This window comes from Mustela erminea, chromosome 5 (genome assembly GCF_009829155.1).
Source record: "Mustela erminea isolate mMusErm1 chromosome 5, mMusErm1.Pri, whole genome shotgun sequence".
NCBI lineage: Eukaryota > Metazoa > Chordata > Mammalia > Carnivora > Mustelidae > Mustela > Mustela erminea.
In genome coordinates, this window is record NC_045618.1 from 107836612 (window position 1) to 107854389 (window position 17778).

At 36.4% G+C, this 17778-nt stretch overlaps 1 protein-coding gene across 4 annotated transcripts in view; it reads left to right on the plus strand.

Moving 5' to 3' along the window:
- Window positions 1-17778, plus strand: part of PPM1A (protein phosphatase, Mg2+/Mn2+ dependent 1A) — a 46003-nt gene that overhangs the window by 14694 nt on the left and 13531 nt on the right. For 3 of the 4 annotated variants that reach the window (XM_032344378.1, XM_032344380.1, XM_032344379.1), the window contains one exon: window positions 15220-16073. In XM_032344378.1, coding sequence (XP_032200269.1) covers window positions 15220-16073 — 854 coding nt within the window. Of the gene's footprint in view, window positions 1-12594; window positions 12647-15219; window positions 16074-17778 lie in introns of those variants that run through there. The other variant, XM_032344381.1, reaches the window with a different exon arrangement.

Sequence of the window (17778 nt, forward strand, 5' to 3'; positions counted from 1 at the left end):
ACTGCTGCATCGTAAATATTTAATAAGTTTTATTTTCTCCCTCTTTCAGGTTACCAGCATACATTTTAAAGTGTGCTGTCACGCAGGGGTTTTTGTTTGTTTTAAGCAAAAGGAAAAAGAATGGATTGACTAAGGGAGTCAGTTATTATTTTCTAGGTCATTCTGAGTTTGAATCCTCAAATATGCAAGGTTTAAAAAATAGCAAACTGGAAATCGAATCCACTTCTTTAGACAAGTTATTCAAAACAGAAATTCGAGGGGCCCCTGGTTGGCTCAGTGGGTCAAAGCCTCTGCCTTTGGCTCAGGTCATGATCCCAGGGTTCTGGGATCAAGCCCCAATCCGGCTTCTCTGCTTCCACCTTTCTCTGCCTACTTGTGATCTGTGTCTCTCAAATAAATAAATAAAAATCTTTAAAAACAAAACAAAACCAAAAAACCCCAGAATTTTGAAATAGTTAACAGATGAGGCAAATTGAGATTGTGAATACTATAGAACATTCTTAGAAAACTTTAAAAACTAAATAGCTCTGTGCTTTCCACATCTTTTCAATGTTTTGCTCACACTGTAGTGGTTAGTGATAATAGGTCAGTATCTAATTTTTATAGTCAGTAGAACCCACCAACTAAATTGAGCTTAGTAATTTTTTAAAAATAATTTATTTGACAGACAGAGATCACAAGTAGGCAGAGAGGCAGGCAGAGAGCTCTCAGCTCTCTGCTGAGCAGAGAGCCCCATGTGGGGCTCCATCCCAGGACCCTGGGATCATGACCTGAGCTGAAGGCAGAGGCTTTAACCCACTGAGCCACCCAAACACCCCTGAGCTTAAATATTTTTCAGGCAATTACGTCCTTCTGACTTTTTTTTTTTTTAAGATTTTATTTATTCACGAGAGACGGTGAGAGAGAGCATGAGAGGGGAGAAGGTCAGAGGGAGAAACAAACTGGGGACTCGATCCCCATACTCCGAAATCATGCATGACCTGAGCCGAAGGCAGTCACCCAACCAACTGAGCAACCCAGGCACCCTGAAGTTGAACTTTTAAAAAATTGTGCAGTACATACCTTTGTAAAAACTTGTAAAAAAACTTACATACCTTTGTAAAAAAAAGTCTACCTTATATAGCATGTAATTCATATCACAGTACATGTCTAGAAGATATTGATACATTAAACATGAAGGAAACATCAAAAGTGGCAAGCTCTGTCTATGCTTAGTATATGAAATTGAGACTACTGCACAAGGTCACTATGGTTTGGGTAGTTGTAAGTTTTTACCTAATTCAGCAAAGACTTATTTTTGAATGATGTTTTGTAGAAAAAAATGACTTTTGTCATGGACTTCATGGAAATACTATTTAGCATAGAAGAGCTGTATCTGACTTATTTTGGTTGGTTTGCTTGGTCGCTTTTGGTTTGCTTTTTGAAATTTCATTTTTGAAGTTTGAATTCAGGGCATTTGAATTTAGGTATTTTTTAACTCAGTAACAGTCTTTTGCATTATAATTCATTTGATTATTTGGAAGAAATATTTAATTTGAAGAGTGAAGTCAGTATTTGGTTGAAGCTATAAGGTGAAGAAATATTGGGCAGTGGAGGAAGTTTTCCAGTAATCTTTGAAAAAATTTAATATAGTATTTTATGTGTTGGACCAGATATTCTGTAGTCGTCTTTTAAAATCTTTTTATGGGGGCACTTGGGTGGCTCAGTCGTTAAGTGTCTGCCTTTGGCTCAGGTCACGGTCTCGGGGTCCTGGAATCGAGCCCCACTTTGGGCTCCCTGCTTGGTATTCCTCTCTCACTGTGTCTCTCTCTGTCAAATAAATAAATAAAATCTTGAAAAAAAACAAAATCTTTTTATGCAGAATAAAAATACAGAAAACCATAGCAGTATTTTTAAATGACTTTATTGAGATATAACTCACATAGTATAAAATTCATCCATTTTAAGTTTGCTGCTCAGTAATTTTTAGTGTGTTCACGGAATTGTGCAACCATTAACCACAATTTAATTTTAGAACATTTACATCACCTCCAGAGAAACCTTATACTCATTAGCAGTCATTCCCCATTCTCCTCTCCCCCAGCCCTTGTCAGCCACTCATCTACTTTCTGTCTCTATACATTTTTTTGATATTTCATATAAATGCAATCTAAATAACTTTTTGATCAAGTGATTTCTAGCCATTATAAACTTCTTTTGTATCTTATGAGATAACCAACGATGAATAATGTGGCCTCCTTATATAGCTTAAATAATGGTTGTTTCCTCCTCCTCTGACCAGGAAAAATTAATTCAGTAATTGGAAGACTGTATCCAAATTTAAACCAAGAATCAGTCTCTTCACTGATATTATAGGTTCAAAGAATATGTACCATTAGTCCTCATCCAGAAGTGCTTTTTACTGTGGGGTTGCTCATGAGTCCCTCCACTTCCCCTGAAGTGTTGCTCTAGTAGCTAACCTTTCAAACTCAGGCTTGCATGAATTAACTGAAATGTTTCCCCTAGCAGCTGACTTGCCTGAACTCTACCTTCTAACTCTCCTAAACCCAAGGATGAGAAAGGCAAGAACAGGAAAATAGAAGAGATTGATCAGGTTGGGGAGGAACAAAGTTCTCTAGGTGAGAACAGGAATAGAAGTGGTATAAAATTTGCAAGGAGACCGAATTTGTGAACAGAAGAATGAAACTTGGAGGTTGCTTAGGAGAGAATAAGACCTAGAGGGAAGAAAGAAAAGGCAGAGATTTTACCATGTAGTAGAAGATAAGAATTTTTTTTTTTTTTTAATTCTCCATTCTGAACTTCAAATTTTAGTCATAATGTCAGTGAAGGAGGTTTGGTACCCTTGACATAGTTTCTTTCCAGAACTTTGTATAGGAATTTTGAAGCTGAACTATAGTCATGTATTGGTTTTGGTTGGGGGGTGGGGGATTGAAGATCTTCAGGTTTGAACCAGGATAGCGTGGGAAACCCTTATCACCTTGGAATACTTTGGACAAATCCCACAGATTTAAATAGCAATGAGGTTTTCAAATTGGAGGGGTAGAATCCTACCTATTCTGGTGCCTCCATACTCAGTGGACTATTTCAGGGATCTAGAATTAGTCAGGGGAATGGCACTAATTGAGAGATGCTCCTGCCAAAGAAAATCTAATTCAGTTTGATAGATCGGGGCCTTCTGGTTGGACTAGAATTGTTAGTGGGATTTTAGGTACAATCAGTAAAAGTGCCAACTCAAAATTTGTGAGAAGGGGAATGTAAACTAATGGGAACTGTTTGTACTTGTATTTTATATCTTGGATGATAGGTTTAAAACACCATAATCAGTCCCTTATCAGAAATATTGCCTATAATATTTTGTATATAACTTTCTAAAGGAGCAGGTGGTGAAGATAATTTCTTTAGAACAATGAGATTCGTTATTTAACATTTAAAAATATCATGTGACGTAAGAATGTTTTTAGTATTGGGACCCAAGTTTACAAAATGTGTTTTTTGTTTGTTTGGTTTTTTAATAATAAGTATTTCTATTCAAAAGAACTTTATAGGGGTATTGGGGTGGCTTAGTAGTTAAGTTTCTGCCTTCAGATCAGGTCATGATCCCAGGGTTCTGGGATCCAGCCCCTTATTGGGCTCTTTGCTCAGTGGGGAGCCTGCTTCTCCTTCTGCTTGCCACTCCCCCTGCTGTGTGCTCTCTCGCTTTCTCTGTCTCTGTCAAATAAATAAAATCTTAAAAAAAAAAAAAAAGAACTCTATATAAATCTTCATAACTTATAGGTTACTTATATTTGGAGAAGAAATTTAAGAGTAGTTGTTGATTTAACTGACTCATCTATAAAATTGAGCTTTATTACAAGAATATTTAACTAGAGAAACCTGTGAAAATATTTTAGGCCTGAGGGAGATCGGAACACCATTCCAGAGGCCTTAGCCCTACGAGCTGCAAACTAACAGACCCCATAGGAAAGAAATATCTACCTCTAACCAAAGGTAGATGAATTTAAAGATTGCTATGATTTAGGCATATTTAGAAAATGAGATACCAGAGGAGCGTTTGTTAAATGAGATGAAGCTGTACCTTATAGATTAAGGTGCCATTGTTTCACCGGTGTTTTCTGATTCTCTCAGTGAAATAAATATGTAAAGAACTCTTGTACTACCAGAGCCATGTTCTAGGGAGTTGTCGTCAGCAGAAAGATTAGTTAATAGTTCTTGGACTTTCAGAAGCACTACAAAGTCCAACTCTTAACATTTCTTAGAGTTACTTCTGTGGACTGTTGATGCTACATAACTTGTTGGAGAATTTGATTTTCTTTTTCTCCTAACCCCCCTCATCCTTTGGTTGTAAGTTTTTTGAAGTGAACATAATTTTATTTTTTTATTTCTTCAACTCAGTGAACTACATTTATTGCATTTGTTTCTAATCTGTTGTCATCCTCTGAAATTTTAATATCAATGTTTTTAATTCTTAATTTCCAAAGGTGGCATTTAATTCTTTCCCAGTTTCCTCTAAAATATATTTTTAAATAATTTCTTCTCATTTTCCGGGGGTGTGTGTATGTGTGTGTGTGTTTGTGTGAAAAATCTTGTTAAACATTTCATAGTTATTTTATATCTTGTATTTGTTATGTTACTCCTATTCACTGCAGCTTGTATCCTTGTATATATGGTGATTTTTTTCCTGTGTGCTGATATTTGATTAAACACAACATTCCTTCATCATCTGTATAACTCTGTACAATTACTAAGGTTTTATTTTCTTTTTTATATTTAATACCTACTTTAATCAACCAAATATTTCACTGTCCTTACTGTTCCTTGTATCTCATTCCTGGAATTACCTTTCTTCTTGCTAAGGTACATCTTTTAGTAATCTTTTCAGGAGGGCCTGTAATGTCTATAATATCTGAAAGTACATTTTATACATTACTTTCTGTTTTTCTTAAGCAAATAAAGAATTCTTGGTTAATAGGTAACCCCCTGCTTGTTAGTACCTTTAGTATATCTCATTGTATTATGAAATTTGGATCTCTAAGAAGTCTGGTTTCTACCTGGTTGTAAGGCCTTTGTACATAATTTTTCTCTCCAGCAGTTTTTTAAAAGATTCATTTTCTTTGTCCTGTCAAAGAACTTGTGACCTTGGACAAGTTCTAAACAGACGTAGTGAGACAGTATCATAGTGAGGTTGTATGGGTTTGTAAGCAGTGATTAAGTTAATATATGTAAAATAATATGTAGGACGGATTCCTGCTTTTGTGTGTGTGTGTGTGTGTGTGTGTGTGTGTGTGTGTGTGTTAAGGCTTTCTTTCTTTCTTTATTTATTTGACAGACACAGCCAGAGAGGGAACAGGAGTTGGGGGAGTTGGAGAGGGAGAGGCAGACTTCCTGCTTGAACAAGGAGCCTGATGCAGGCTCAATCCCAGGGACCTGAACTGAAGGCAGCTGCTTAAGGGCTGAGCCACCCAGGCACCCCAGAGTCCTGTTTTTAAATCATGGAATAAATATTAGTATTTGTTCACCATACTTGATATCTTGAGCACATTCCCCTATGCCTAGGAGGTGTGCGTATGTTGTGCTATATGGAGGTACTCTTTGAAATATACTATTGATCTAAAGATGCATTATCTTCAATTCTAGAAATAATTTAACTTTTATATTTTTCTTTGTTCTTTTTTAAGATTTTATTTATTTATTTGTTTGTTTGTTAATTATTTATTTTCAGCATAACAGAATTCATTGTTTTTGCACCACACCCAGTGCTCCATGCAATACCTCCTTAATATACCCTCCACCTGGCTCCCCCAACCTCCCATCCCCCGCCCCAAGATTTTTATTTTTAAGTAATCTCTACCCCCAATGTGGGATTCAAACATAAAACCCCAAGATCAAGAGTCATACTCTCTACCCACTGAGCCAGCCTGGTACCCCCATATTTTGGAATATTGCTTTTCCAGTATTCCTTTTTAATCTCTGTGTTATTTTCTAGGCAGTTCCTAAGTATCATTTTTCAATTTATTAATTAACCCCTTGACTTGATCCAGCTAGAGTTCATGTGTCTCAGTTTTTCAATGAATATTTTTCTCATTTTCAGGTTCTCGCTGTCTCTAATAGCCACCTATTCTGGTTTGATTTCTAACTATTTTAAATTTTTTTCCTCTTCAAGTCTATTGTCTTTTTTAATTTTGGAAGGATCCTAAACACATATTTTATTTTCAGATAGTTGTTTTTCTTTCTAGTTTGAATTCCTACAATTGTTGATTTTGTTGGCTGTCCATCACAGTTTTTTTTTTCCTCATGTGTTTTGGACTTTGGTTTTGTGTTCTCTTATTAAATTGAAGTTTTTTGTTTTGTTTTCTTTGTTTTCACCCTTCTTATCCATGTTTTTGCATGTCTACATCCTGACCCTGGGGTTCCCAGTCTGAAAGCGTGTCTTACATTGGAGGTGTGGTTCCTGATTCTTGATAAGATCAGGTTCAGGTTTATCGCTCCAAGAAAAGACACAAACTACAAGAGCTATCTATACTCTTCTGCTCACTGGGCACCTAATTTCATCTTAACAATAGCTCCAGGTTATGGTTAATAAGTAGCTTTTTCCTGCTCCTTTTATAGGCAGCAGACCCCCTTCACCCCAGGCATGAGTTTCAGTGAGTTTGAGTTCTATCCCAGCTTTGCACAGAGCATTTTTAATTTCTGTTACTATCCCTGCAGGATGTAGACTCTTACCCATCTCTGTTAGTTCCATCCAGGAGGCACCTGTAGTTTTTAGCTTCACAAAAAGCTTTGTATTTTAAGAGTTTATCTTTAGCAGGTGGTTTGGTCTTAATTTTGTTTTATAGTCCATTTATTTTAAAAATACTTTTGGAATAGAAGGGCACTTCAGAATGTGAGTATAGAAAATTATTTAAATGGAAGTCAACATTTAAAATTAATGTGTGTCCTACATATATCCTTTAGAAAGGTGGCAGTTTAGTCTCCTACCTATGAGAAGCATATTTTTTTTTTACTCCTTTGCCAATACTGGACACTGTACATTTTTAATCTTTTTTTTTTTTTTTAAGATTTTGTTTATTTGAGAGAGACAGAGAGAGCACACCTGCAAGAGCCTGAGCGGGGGGGGGGCAGCAGGCAGGGAGGGAGAGGGAGAAGCAAACTCTTCGCTGAGCAGGGAGCCGGATGTGGGGCAAGGCAACTGAGCCACCCTGACACCCTGGCACCCCGGCACCCCAGCTTTAATCTTCCTTTAAATAGGTTTTCCGTGAATGGTACACGGGTGATACTTTTTTAAATTTTTTTAAAAGATCTATTTGTTAGAGCAAGAGAGCAAGAGAGAGCTTGAGCATGGAGAGGGTCAGAGGGAGGAGGAGAGCGAATCCACAAGCCGACTCCTCGGCCAAGCATGTAGCCTGACATCGGGCTTTTATCCCAGGACCCAAAGATCATGACCTGAGCCGAAATCAAGAGTTGGCCACTTAACTGACTGAGCCACCCAGGCGCCCCTGGATGATACTTTTTTAGTGTTGGCATAGTTGATGCTGTCTTTTCTTTTACCTTCACATATATGGAATTCTGGGAATATCCCTCTTTACTCTCAACATCTATAGCCATTACTTCATTATTGCGTATCATGTGACAAAGAAGTTTGAGGCCAGGCTGATTTGTTTTTGTTTTTATTTTTTGGCATGCTTCATTTTTCTAAATTCTTGTATTCTTGAAATTCACTATGAGTACTTTGGTATTGATGATTTTTTACTAAAATTATTGCTTGATGAACACTTTCAATCATCAGTTCAGCTTTTCACTCAGTTTTGGATTAATTTATTTTTTCTTGGAAGTTCTATTTTTTCCTCCATTATTTAATTTTCTTTTTATGGTATACGAATTAAATTGTTGCATCTGCATTGTTTATATCTTTAATCTACTCACTTTTATCTCTTTATTCCTACCTGCATATTGGATGATTTTTCTTTTATTTTAAATTTTACCCCTTGCAGATTGTTTTCTATAGGTTTTTTGCTCATGATTGTTTTTCATGCTATTTAAAACATTCCAATAATTTTTAATCTATTAAAATTTCTTTCCTTAGCTCTATTAATACTTTTTATATTCTAGGTTCTTATTTGTCATACGCATTTATTCTCTTACCATTCTAGAGGGCATAAGTCCAAAATTAGTTTCACTGGGCCAAAGTCAAGGTGTTGGCAGGAGTGTGTTCACTCTGGAGGCTTTAGGAAGAGTGCAACATTCTTTGGATTGTAGCTATATGTCACTGTAATCTTCAAGGGCTAGCATCTTTGAATCTCTTTGCTTTATCTTCACTTCTCTGTGAGAATTCTTCCTCTGCCTCTTTTTCTCAGGGGTGTTTGAGATTGCATTTAAGGGCCCCAATATATAATCCAAAATAATCCCCTCATTGCAAGTTTCTTAACTAACCATGCCTGCAAAGACTCTTTCCAAATAAGGTGATCTTTATAGGATTTGGGCCTGGTATCTTTGAAGCCATTATTCAGCCTTTTACAGGTATCATTTTGTTTTGCTACTTTGAGATGAGGTGGCCACTTCATTAAAAATCAGATTAGAGTAAATCCTCATGGATTGTATGCATTGTCCTCTTTATCAAATGATGCCAACTCAGATGCCATGTGGTCCGTAAAGAGTAGTAGGGGCACTGAAGAATGCCCCTGTTCAGGGGCAGAGGCTAAAAATGTATGTGAAGATCAAATTCAGGCTATCAGCTTGTGGTCCTAGTTGGTAGCTGGTTTTTTCTTTTTTTCATTCTCTCCAAATTGACTCTTCTGTTGTAAAATAATTTTATCTCATAATTTTTATCTTGGTATTAAGAATAGTATTTTTAAGTGGAATTCATCAACATGATTTTAGACTGAAGTATTATTTACTGATGCAATTTACCTAGTTACTCTTAGAACTTTAGGCTTCTTGCTTGTGCATTTCTCAGAACAAGGTAATTGTTCTGAAAGTGGCTAATCATTCTTGTTTGTTTATCAAGGAATCTGGAGAGGTAGAAGTTAAAGGATTTGTCCAAAGTCATATATTGGATACATCTCTAATTTTTTAGTTTAATCTTATGTAAGGTATTTGTATTTATGCACATAAAGGGGATGTCTTCGTAGTATTAAATTGGATAAGTGGGCAATTTCCCAACTTCTTTTTACTTTATATATGGGATTTTGTTTTTTAGATTATTTTTAAGAAGCAGGTTATTTAAGAGTTAAACAAATGACAAGTCGTAGAGATGAACTTAGTTTTAAAACACAGTGAGTAAATGTTTGCTCGGCTGGATTTCTTATTAAAAAATTATGAGTGTATACTTAGAGTCCTTGTGTATTTTAAAATACCATCCAGTTCCCTTTCCTCCATACACATGAATAGTAGTTTGGAAGCTAACATAAAGTGAGAAAAGGGCTTAGGTCTAAGCCTTGAATGTCGGTATTTAATGGCTGGAAGATGGAGATGGGCCTGCAAAGGGAACAAGGATGGAAAAGCCAGGGGCAGGAGGAAAGCTGAGAGTGTGTAGCATCTTGAAAAGCCAGTGGGAATTTGGAAGAGGGAATGTCAAATGCTGTTGTAAGCAATGAAACGAGGACTAAAAAGTCCAGTGGATTAAGCAACTTGGAGGAGCTTATTTTGGTGGAATGGCCATGCAGCAGTGTGGAGCATAAACACGTGTGTTTAAGAAGTTAAACTCCAAAGGGAAGGGAAAACCAGAAGGGTAGCTACAAGAGAAGGAGTTACATAAAGACTTAATTAGTAATGGTTGACATCTGAGTGTCTTTAAAAATTGTACTCCAATTGAAAAGGAGAGGTTAAATATAAAGAAGAGGAGGATAATAGTGTAAGGTTCCAGAGAAGACATGTTAAGTAGTATAAGATTTCTTTGAAGCATGTGCCTCAAAGCTCTAGTAGAGGGATTTATGTTAAGTGAGAGCACAGAGAGTCCTCTTTTATAACAAAAAGGTATGGCAATAGGATGGATACAGATGTGGGTGGGTTTTTATGTTGGAATTAACAAGATGAAGAAAGACCTGAGTTCTAAAAGAATTCCTTGAGGTGATCGCATTTATTGGTTTGATTCCCCCTGCCATGGTATCCAGTAGGCTATTCATTCTCTCTGTTATAATTTTTAGTTCAATAATTGTTTTTTCATTTCCATGTACTACTTTTAGAGTGCCTTTATTTATTTAGTTAGTTATTTAAAGTTGACAGCCTGTAGTTTCATTCATTGAGTGTCATCTCGTATCTTAATGGGTTGTTTCTAGTGTGGAGGTAATGAATACTGAGGTGTGTGTCCCCTTCTCCCCCATATTTTCTGAACCTTTAAAAATATATCCTCTTAGTTTTCTTTGCTCATTATTACATTTTATTTAGCCCTTGAGTATTTGAGATTAGCTTTGCAAGAAATTGTGCACTCTGGTTTTTCCTCAGACCCAGACAAAAAAACAAAGTTTAGATTTATTGCTTTTTTCCCTTTTCTCTTTACCTTTCCTTCTTTTTCATCCTTTATCTTTGGCAGTATAGAAATTTAGAAAAGAAGTTAGAGTGGGCAGAGGAAAAAATGGCACTTAAGGGAGTTTCAGCATTGTTCTGTGACAGTCTTCCCTACTTATGTGTGGCCTTTAAAAAAAGCCTGTTTTTAGATTCCCGTTAACTTCATTTGCAAGTAAGTACACAGGACAGGATTTATAGAATGCAGTAAAGTTCCAGAAACATAGGTTCCTATTCTCAGCTTTTACTGTAGAACCAGCTTTGTGACCTTCAGCAAATGTGTGTTTTCTCATTTGTAAAATAGATTTAGACAGACCATTTCTACATTTTGGCTCTGATGTGTTTTACAAGTTAATCAAAATTAAATTTGTAAATATAAATACGTGTAATCTTTTTTTTTTTTTTTTTTTTTTAAGAGAGAGAGGAGGGCAAGGGGAGAGGGAGAGAGAGCATCTTAAGCGCAGGGCTCAATGTCAGGACCCTGAGATCATGACCTGAGCTGAAATCGAGTCAGATGCTTCACCAATTGCGCAACCCAGGTTCTCCTGTATAATCGTTTTTTTAAAAAATAAAGGTCAATGAGAAATTCCAGACTCAAATGAGAGAAAAATTACCCAAAGATTAGCCTTTTTCCTTTCTGAAATTGGTATAAAGTTTTGTCGATGCACTTATTTGTCATTACCATAAATAACTATGATGTGGCTGCCTTGGATTACAAAATATGATTTATGAATTACTATGTCTTAAAGCTTGGGAAGTCCAAAGTAGTTTGTGTATTCTAAATTATCCTTTGCAGAGATTCAGCCACAAGGGGTCTGTGTTTCTTCACTGAACCCCAGCTCTGCAGTATCTTTGTTAAATCCTATCATTCAGGGGGCACCTGGATGGCTCAGTCAGTCTGCCTTCAGCTCAGGACGTGATCCCAGGACTCCAGCCCACATGGGGCTCCTTGCTCTGCAGGGAGCCTGCTTCTCCCTCTGCTTGTGCTCTCTTGCTAGCTGTCTCTCTTGCTAGCTCACTCTCTGTATCAAACAAATCTTAAAAAAAAAAAAAAAAGACTTATAAATCCTATCGTTCAGTAAATGTGCATTTTAGAGGTCAGGTGAACGTTTGTCTTCATGTTTGACAAAGTCTATTCACATGTAAGCATTAGTGGGACGTGTAGAATATGCTGAATATTTGGTAGCAGTGGAGAGTTTACATCTCACATCTCACTGCACATGACTTGAATTTGCCATATTGTGTACACTGTTGTGTATTGTTCCATTTTCCCCCTCTTTCCCAAGGAGTTCCTAGTCTCTCTTGTATATAGTCCCCCCCCAATTCTCCCTAATCTTTAAAATATAATTTCTCCACTTTGTTTACATGTCTTATTTTGTCCTTTGTTTGTGGACCCTGGAGGAGTTCTATATTAGCTTGTGTCCCCATAGGTAAACAGAAAAAAGCCTTACGTGGTTTTATTCCTCATTTTTTTTTTTTTTTTTTTTTTTACTAGGAGACTGCTCAAACTGTCACTTGAGTAACTCTTATTTCTGGGCTAATTTGTTGAATATATAGATCTTTTATTGGGGGGATTTATAAGCAGATTAAACCAAATAACAGGTTTAAGATTTTCTGCTATGATTATGAGATCAATTTTGCTTAATAAAAGCCAGTGGCTGAATTTTAATGAATGACTTCCTGACCCAGCCTTAGAATTTTTCAATTTAGGAGTTAGTTTGGTTTTCAGAGACAAAAAGTGTTCACCAGAGTTTCTGGTTATATCAAAGAGGAGTTCAGTCTTGTGATTGTCATAGTATTTTGTTTTGAGAAAAGTTCAGATCAACTGATAAGCTAGTGTTGTGGTGAGATCCATCCAGCATGTGCTCAGAGGAGATTTTAGACAATGCAAGAATTAGAATTCCTCTCAGAAACTAGATTAAGCTTTCTTGGGCAAATTAAACCCCTTGGGATTTACTATTTATAGATAGATACAATTTAATAATTTGACTACATAATTAATAGTCCACTTCTGGAAGATGACTATGTAAACATAGTATTTATAAGTAAGTAATTTCTGGTATTATATTTACATAACCATCTGCTATATTTATGTAGCTATTGTTGGCTGCTTCACTAGGATTCTACAAATTACTCAGAATCCCAGGAGGTAAGATTTCTGAATTGTCTATTTTCACTATGTGAAAGTCCAACCACTAAATTACTAATTTGTCCTTGATGCATATTTTTATATTTGCTATGGGCTGGACCTAAAATTTTATCAGATGGCTGGCTTGGTATGATACATTTTTACATCTCTAATATATATTTTTCACAAGTTTGGGTTTTGCTTTTAGAAATTTTACCCTGTCTTCAAATAATTACTTATTTGGTAGTTTTATATGTACATCTGTAAAATAGCTACTGAGCTTTTCTTCAAAAGAAAGTAAATTCCCTCTTAGGTAATACCAGAATCTAATGTAACTATATATGTAGGAATGTAGTAATAATTAAATAGTTCGCAGAATACCTTATTTTTGCCTACCTCATTTAAATCTTGAAGCAACATTCAGAGGTAAGTATAAATATGTTCATTGTACAGACAAGGAATGCTAGATTATCAAGCATCTTAACTCTATCTCTCTCCTTCCCCTTTAGCCTAGCTAAAGGAATTGAGGTACAGAGATGAGGCAAATTGCTGTTGACCTTCAGCAGATGACTTAACTTCACAATGGCTCAGTCATCATCTAGCCATCTAGATGTACTTATCTAGGCATCTCATCTAATCTTTTTTACAGATATGCAGGTGCCTTGGTTCCAACCCTACCCTGGAAATTCTGATTTGTTAATGTAATTTTTCAAAAAGTCCATAAATAATCCTTTTGTATATCCATGATCAAAACCATTGCCTTAGTAGTAAATGGTGCATTAGATTCAGAGAGGCTTGAATTAGAGTCTTGATTCCTCTAAATTTATCAGTTGAGTTACCTTGGCCATTCTTAAGTCTCAGTGAGATTCATCTACAAATTGAAGATATTATTACTCACTTTAGAGAGTTGTTCAGAATGAATGATTTAGACTTATTAAACATTGTCTGCTATTAAGTTATTATCATTATGATTCCTTTGTCCAGTCAAAGCACTCTTGTCATAATAATGTATATCAACTTGGTATCTGGTAATCAGATGAATACTGCCTCAAGGAGTAAATGATGACTAGTTTTTCTTATTTACCTTCATTAGTGGAATTGTAATAGGGGACAGAGGAGTACTCGGCAGGAGATTGTTTTATCACATCACATTGTTGTGATATTGTTATATTGTGAGATTGTTTTATCACATCAGCCAGACTTCTCTCCTGTATATAGGTTTGGCCCTGGTAGGAGAAGAAGGGGCGGAAAGGCTGCTGGGACACTGTGACCTTCCTAAGGGGTTTTTCTTAACCTTTTCTGTCCCAGCTTCTTCTCAAAGCTTAGCCTCACTAGCATCATCAATCCCTTCGTCTCATAACTGCATCCTGATTTACCTAGGTACTGTTACCTAAGCCCTATTTTGCCTTCCCATTTTACCTCCATTAAATTTAATTCTAGCCTTCTTTCAGTTTGGTTTGAGTTCAGTTGTGACTTATTTGATGATTTGTACCCCACGTCTCTACATTCCTAGGCTGTTGCTCAAGTAAAGGTCAACCTAAGTTCTAACCAACTGTCCCCCTGCGTTGTGTGGGCCCATTTCAGACCAGAGTTTTTAGCTTTTGATTATTGGGAAAGGATTACATTAGCTAATCCTTGTCCACATGGCTGTTTCTAGGCCCTCTAGTCTCCTTTACTGTAATACCAAATGGTCATAGCATATACTAATAATAAATATACATGTTATAACTGCTAAAGTAATAGGGCATCAGTAGATTACAATAGGCTGGTTTTGTTATATGTAGTAAGCACTGTTGTATTTATGTATAATTGCTTTGCAACTTGATAATTGAGGTTGTACTCCTTGTGATAATTTAATAACTTAATGGCTTTGTCAGAGAAAAAAAAACCTGTGGAGAACGTAGAATTTGAACTAGACTTTAAAGGATGGTTATACATTTTTCTGTAAGTAAGGAGGAGGGACAGGGGATTCCAGTTAAGGGGACTGACATGAGCAAAGGCTTAAAGGAATGAGTGTGCAAATTTGGATCATTGAGTAGGTCATTTGTTACTTTTTCAGAGGGTTCATGTAGTAGCAATAAAACTCTAGGTAGTTCAGAATAAAACTGGAAAATCCTAAATGTTCAACCAAGATGTTTGAATTAGTAGGCTTTTGATATGTTATGAATTCATTGGGCTTTTTCTGGATTAACGTACACATATAATTTAGGTCTGAGATTCCCTGAGAGATTCACATGCTCCTTGCATCTTGAAACACGTGGCCTAGTTCATGTAAGCTGATGACCACTGCCAGTCTCCTTTCTGCCTCAAGTGGCTGTGCCTGGTGGGGGAGTGTCAGGTCAGCAAATTTATTCTGATGCTTTAGTTCTCTCTGCCTGTTGTTCATTCTAACCTGCGCCTGATCAGCCTCTTTTCCGGTTCTTCCTTACTAATCTCTAGGTTCCAAGTCAGCAACACAAGGAGTGTCTGCTCATAAGAGTTGTGACTTCTTATTTAAAGCTTTCTTTGTACCTTCTTCACTCTTAAAAATATTGTTGGATCTGTATTTTGTCTATAAGATAGTTATTAACTTTCCTGTTTCTCTTCTTTTGCAGACCTAGAATATCAAGACATAATGGGAGCATTTTTAGACAAGCCAAAGATGGAAAAACATAACGCCCAGGGGCAGGGTAATGGGTTGCGGTATGGGCTAAGCAGCATGCAAGGTTGGCGAGTTGAAATGGAGGATGCACATACGGCTGTGATCGGTTTGCCAAGTGGACTTGAAACATGGTCATTCTTTGCTGTGTATGATGGGCATGCTGGTTCTCAGGTTGCCAAATACTGCTGTGAGCATTTGTTAGATCACATCACCAATAACCAGGATTTTAAAGGGTCTGCAGGAGCACCTTCTGTGGAAAATGTAAAGAATGGAATCAGAACAGGTTTTCTGGAGATTGATGAACACATGAGAGTTATGTCAGAGAAGAAACATGGTGCAGATAGAAGTGGGTCAACAGCTGTGGGTGTCTTAATTTCTCCTCAACATACTTATTTCATTAACTGTGGAGACTCGAGAGGTTTACTTTGTAGAAACAGGAAAGTTCACTTCTTCACACAAGATCACAAACCAAGTAATCCGCTGGAAAAAGAACGAATTCAGAATGCAGGTGGTTCTGTCATGATTCAGCGTGTGAATGGCTCTCTGGCTGTATCGAGGGCCCTCGGGGACTTTGATTACAAATGTGTCCACGGAAAAGGTCCTACAGAGCAGCTTGTCTCACCAGAGCCTGAAGTCCATGATATTGAAAGATCTGAAGAAGATGATCAGTTCATTATCCTTGCATGTGATGGTATTTGGGATGTTATGGGAAATGAAGAGCTCTGTGATTTTGTAAGATCCAGACTTGAAGTCACTGATGACCTTGAGAAAGTTTGCAATGAAGTAGTCGACACCTGTTTGTATAAGGTAGTTAGACTTTTTTTTAAGAGATAAAAATGGTTTTATGTCATCTTAACTATTACTCTAGTATTTAATCATTATAGAAACTGTAGTTCTCAGACATAAATTGTTGGCACAAAATTGTAGGATACTCTTTACCAATTATGAAAATTTAGGGACTTTTTTTTAGAAAGAAATTACCCAATATGCAAGAATTATAATCTAAATGGTCTTTTAGTAACCATGACTACCTCAGCTTTTTAATATTGTGGGAGATTATCAAAGGCAGAAAGACTATATCAGAGTGCATGTCTTGAAAGGCATGGGGGAGGGTTAGGCCTTTGTGTCTAATAAATGAAAAGTATTTTAGAATTCTAATATTTTATTTTTATCACATGATATCGCCATACATTCATGGAAGTACTTTGAGACTGTAGTCTAATCAATCTGTAGCAGCAACAAAGAGAATTTAGTGATCACTTGGTTTGATGTAATAAAAATAGCCTTGAACGTGGAGTCAGAAGAACTTGGTATGAGACTGAGTATGACTTCAGGTAAGCTATTTAAGCTGTCTGGAAAATCAGTTTCTGTAACTGTAAAAAAGGTAAGAGATGTTATCCGCTGTCTCATGGGGTTGTTGGGATGATCAAAGGGGTCATGTACGTAGATGAGCCAGCTCAGCCCCTTTATCTTACAGATGTGGAAGTTGAAGCAAGAGGAAGCCGACTGAAGAGGCAGGCCTTGAGTCAGGCTTACCTCTGTCTCTTTTGTACTCCACAGTCTCTGACAAATTGTTTGACATCTCGCAGCTGTTGAATGGAGCTGACAGTAGCTAACTCATAGGACTACTGAGAAATTAAATTTTTTGTCCGTACTGTTCATTAACTTGTTCTTTGATTTTCTTTCTTTTCCTCTAACAAATGTTGATTTTGTAAAACTCTTCTGAGACTGCATATTTGATTTTCTCTCAACGTGCAGAAATAGAAAGTCATCTTACTGTTCTTTGTAGTGTTATAAGCATACTGCCAGCTCTACTTAAAATCTTAATTAAAAATCTGATCATACTTAGAAATCAGGTTTATGTAACAAATCAAGTTTATGTAACATCCAGCACATAGGTTTAAAAAAACCAATAGAGCAATGACTTAATAGTGCAAACTGTTGATTGCTGAATTTGAGGAGAGCTGAATAGTGGTACCTGTGCTCTTTGTCCCTTTTAGTGTGCATAAAAGTAGTATCTATTTATTGGCCTTATTGTGTAGCTCTTGAGAACTAAATAGTTGTTGGCTAGATTAAAAGCTCTTTTCTTGGAGAGAATTGTCATGTTCAGACGCTAGTCAGTTTTTGACTCAGCTAATACTTTATCTTGTCTGCATTCTCCATTTTAAAAAATTATTCAGTACCCTATCACTTACCACATTTTATACTGTTTTTCTCCAAGATTCTTTTTGATATTAAATTCTTCGTATGGTTTGCTTAAACTTAAAGTATAAGGTCAGTTTTCCCATATTGAGGAATCAAATACATAATATGTAAAAGTTAACTCTAATTCCTAATAGGGAGGGGAATATGAGGAGGCTAACATTGATTCAAGTATTTTAATTACAGCATTTTGAATAGGTGTCTTTGAAAATGAATGTACTTCCTAAAAGTTAAGCCATTTTTTTAAATTATGAAAGTTAAAAAACTGGTTTTTAAATTATATATATTTAGTTTTACTACTAATTCCGTA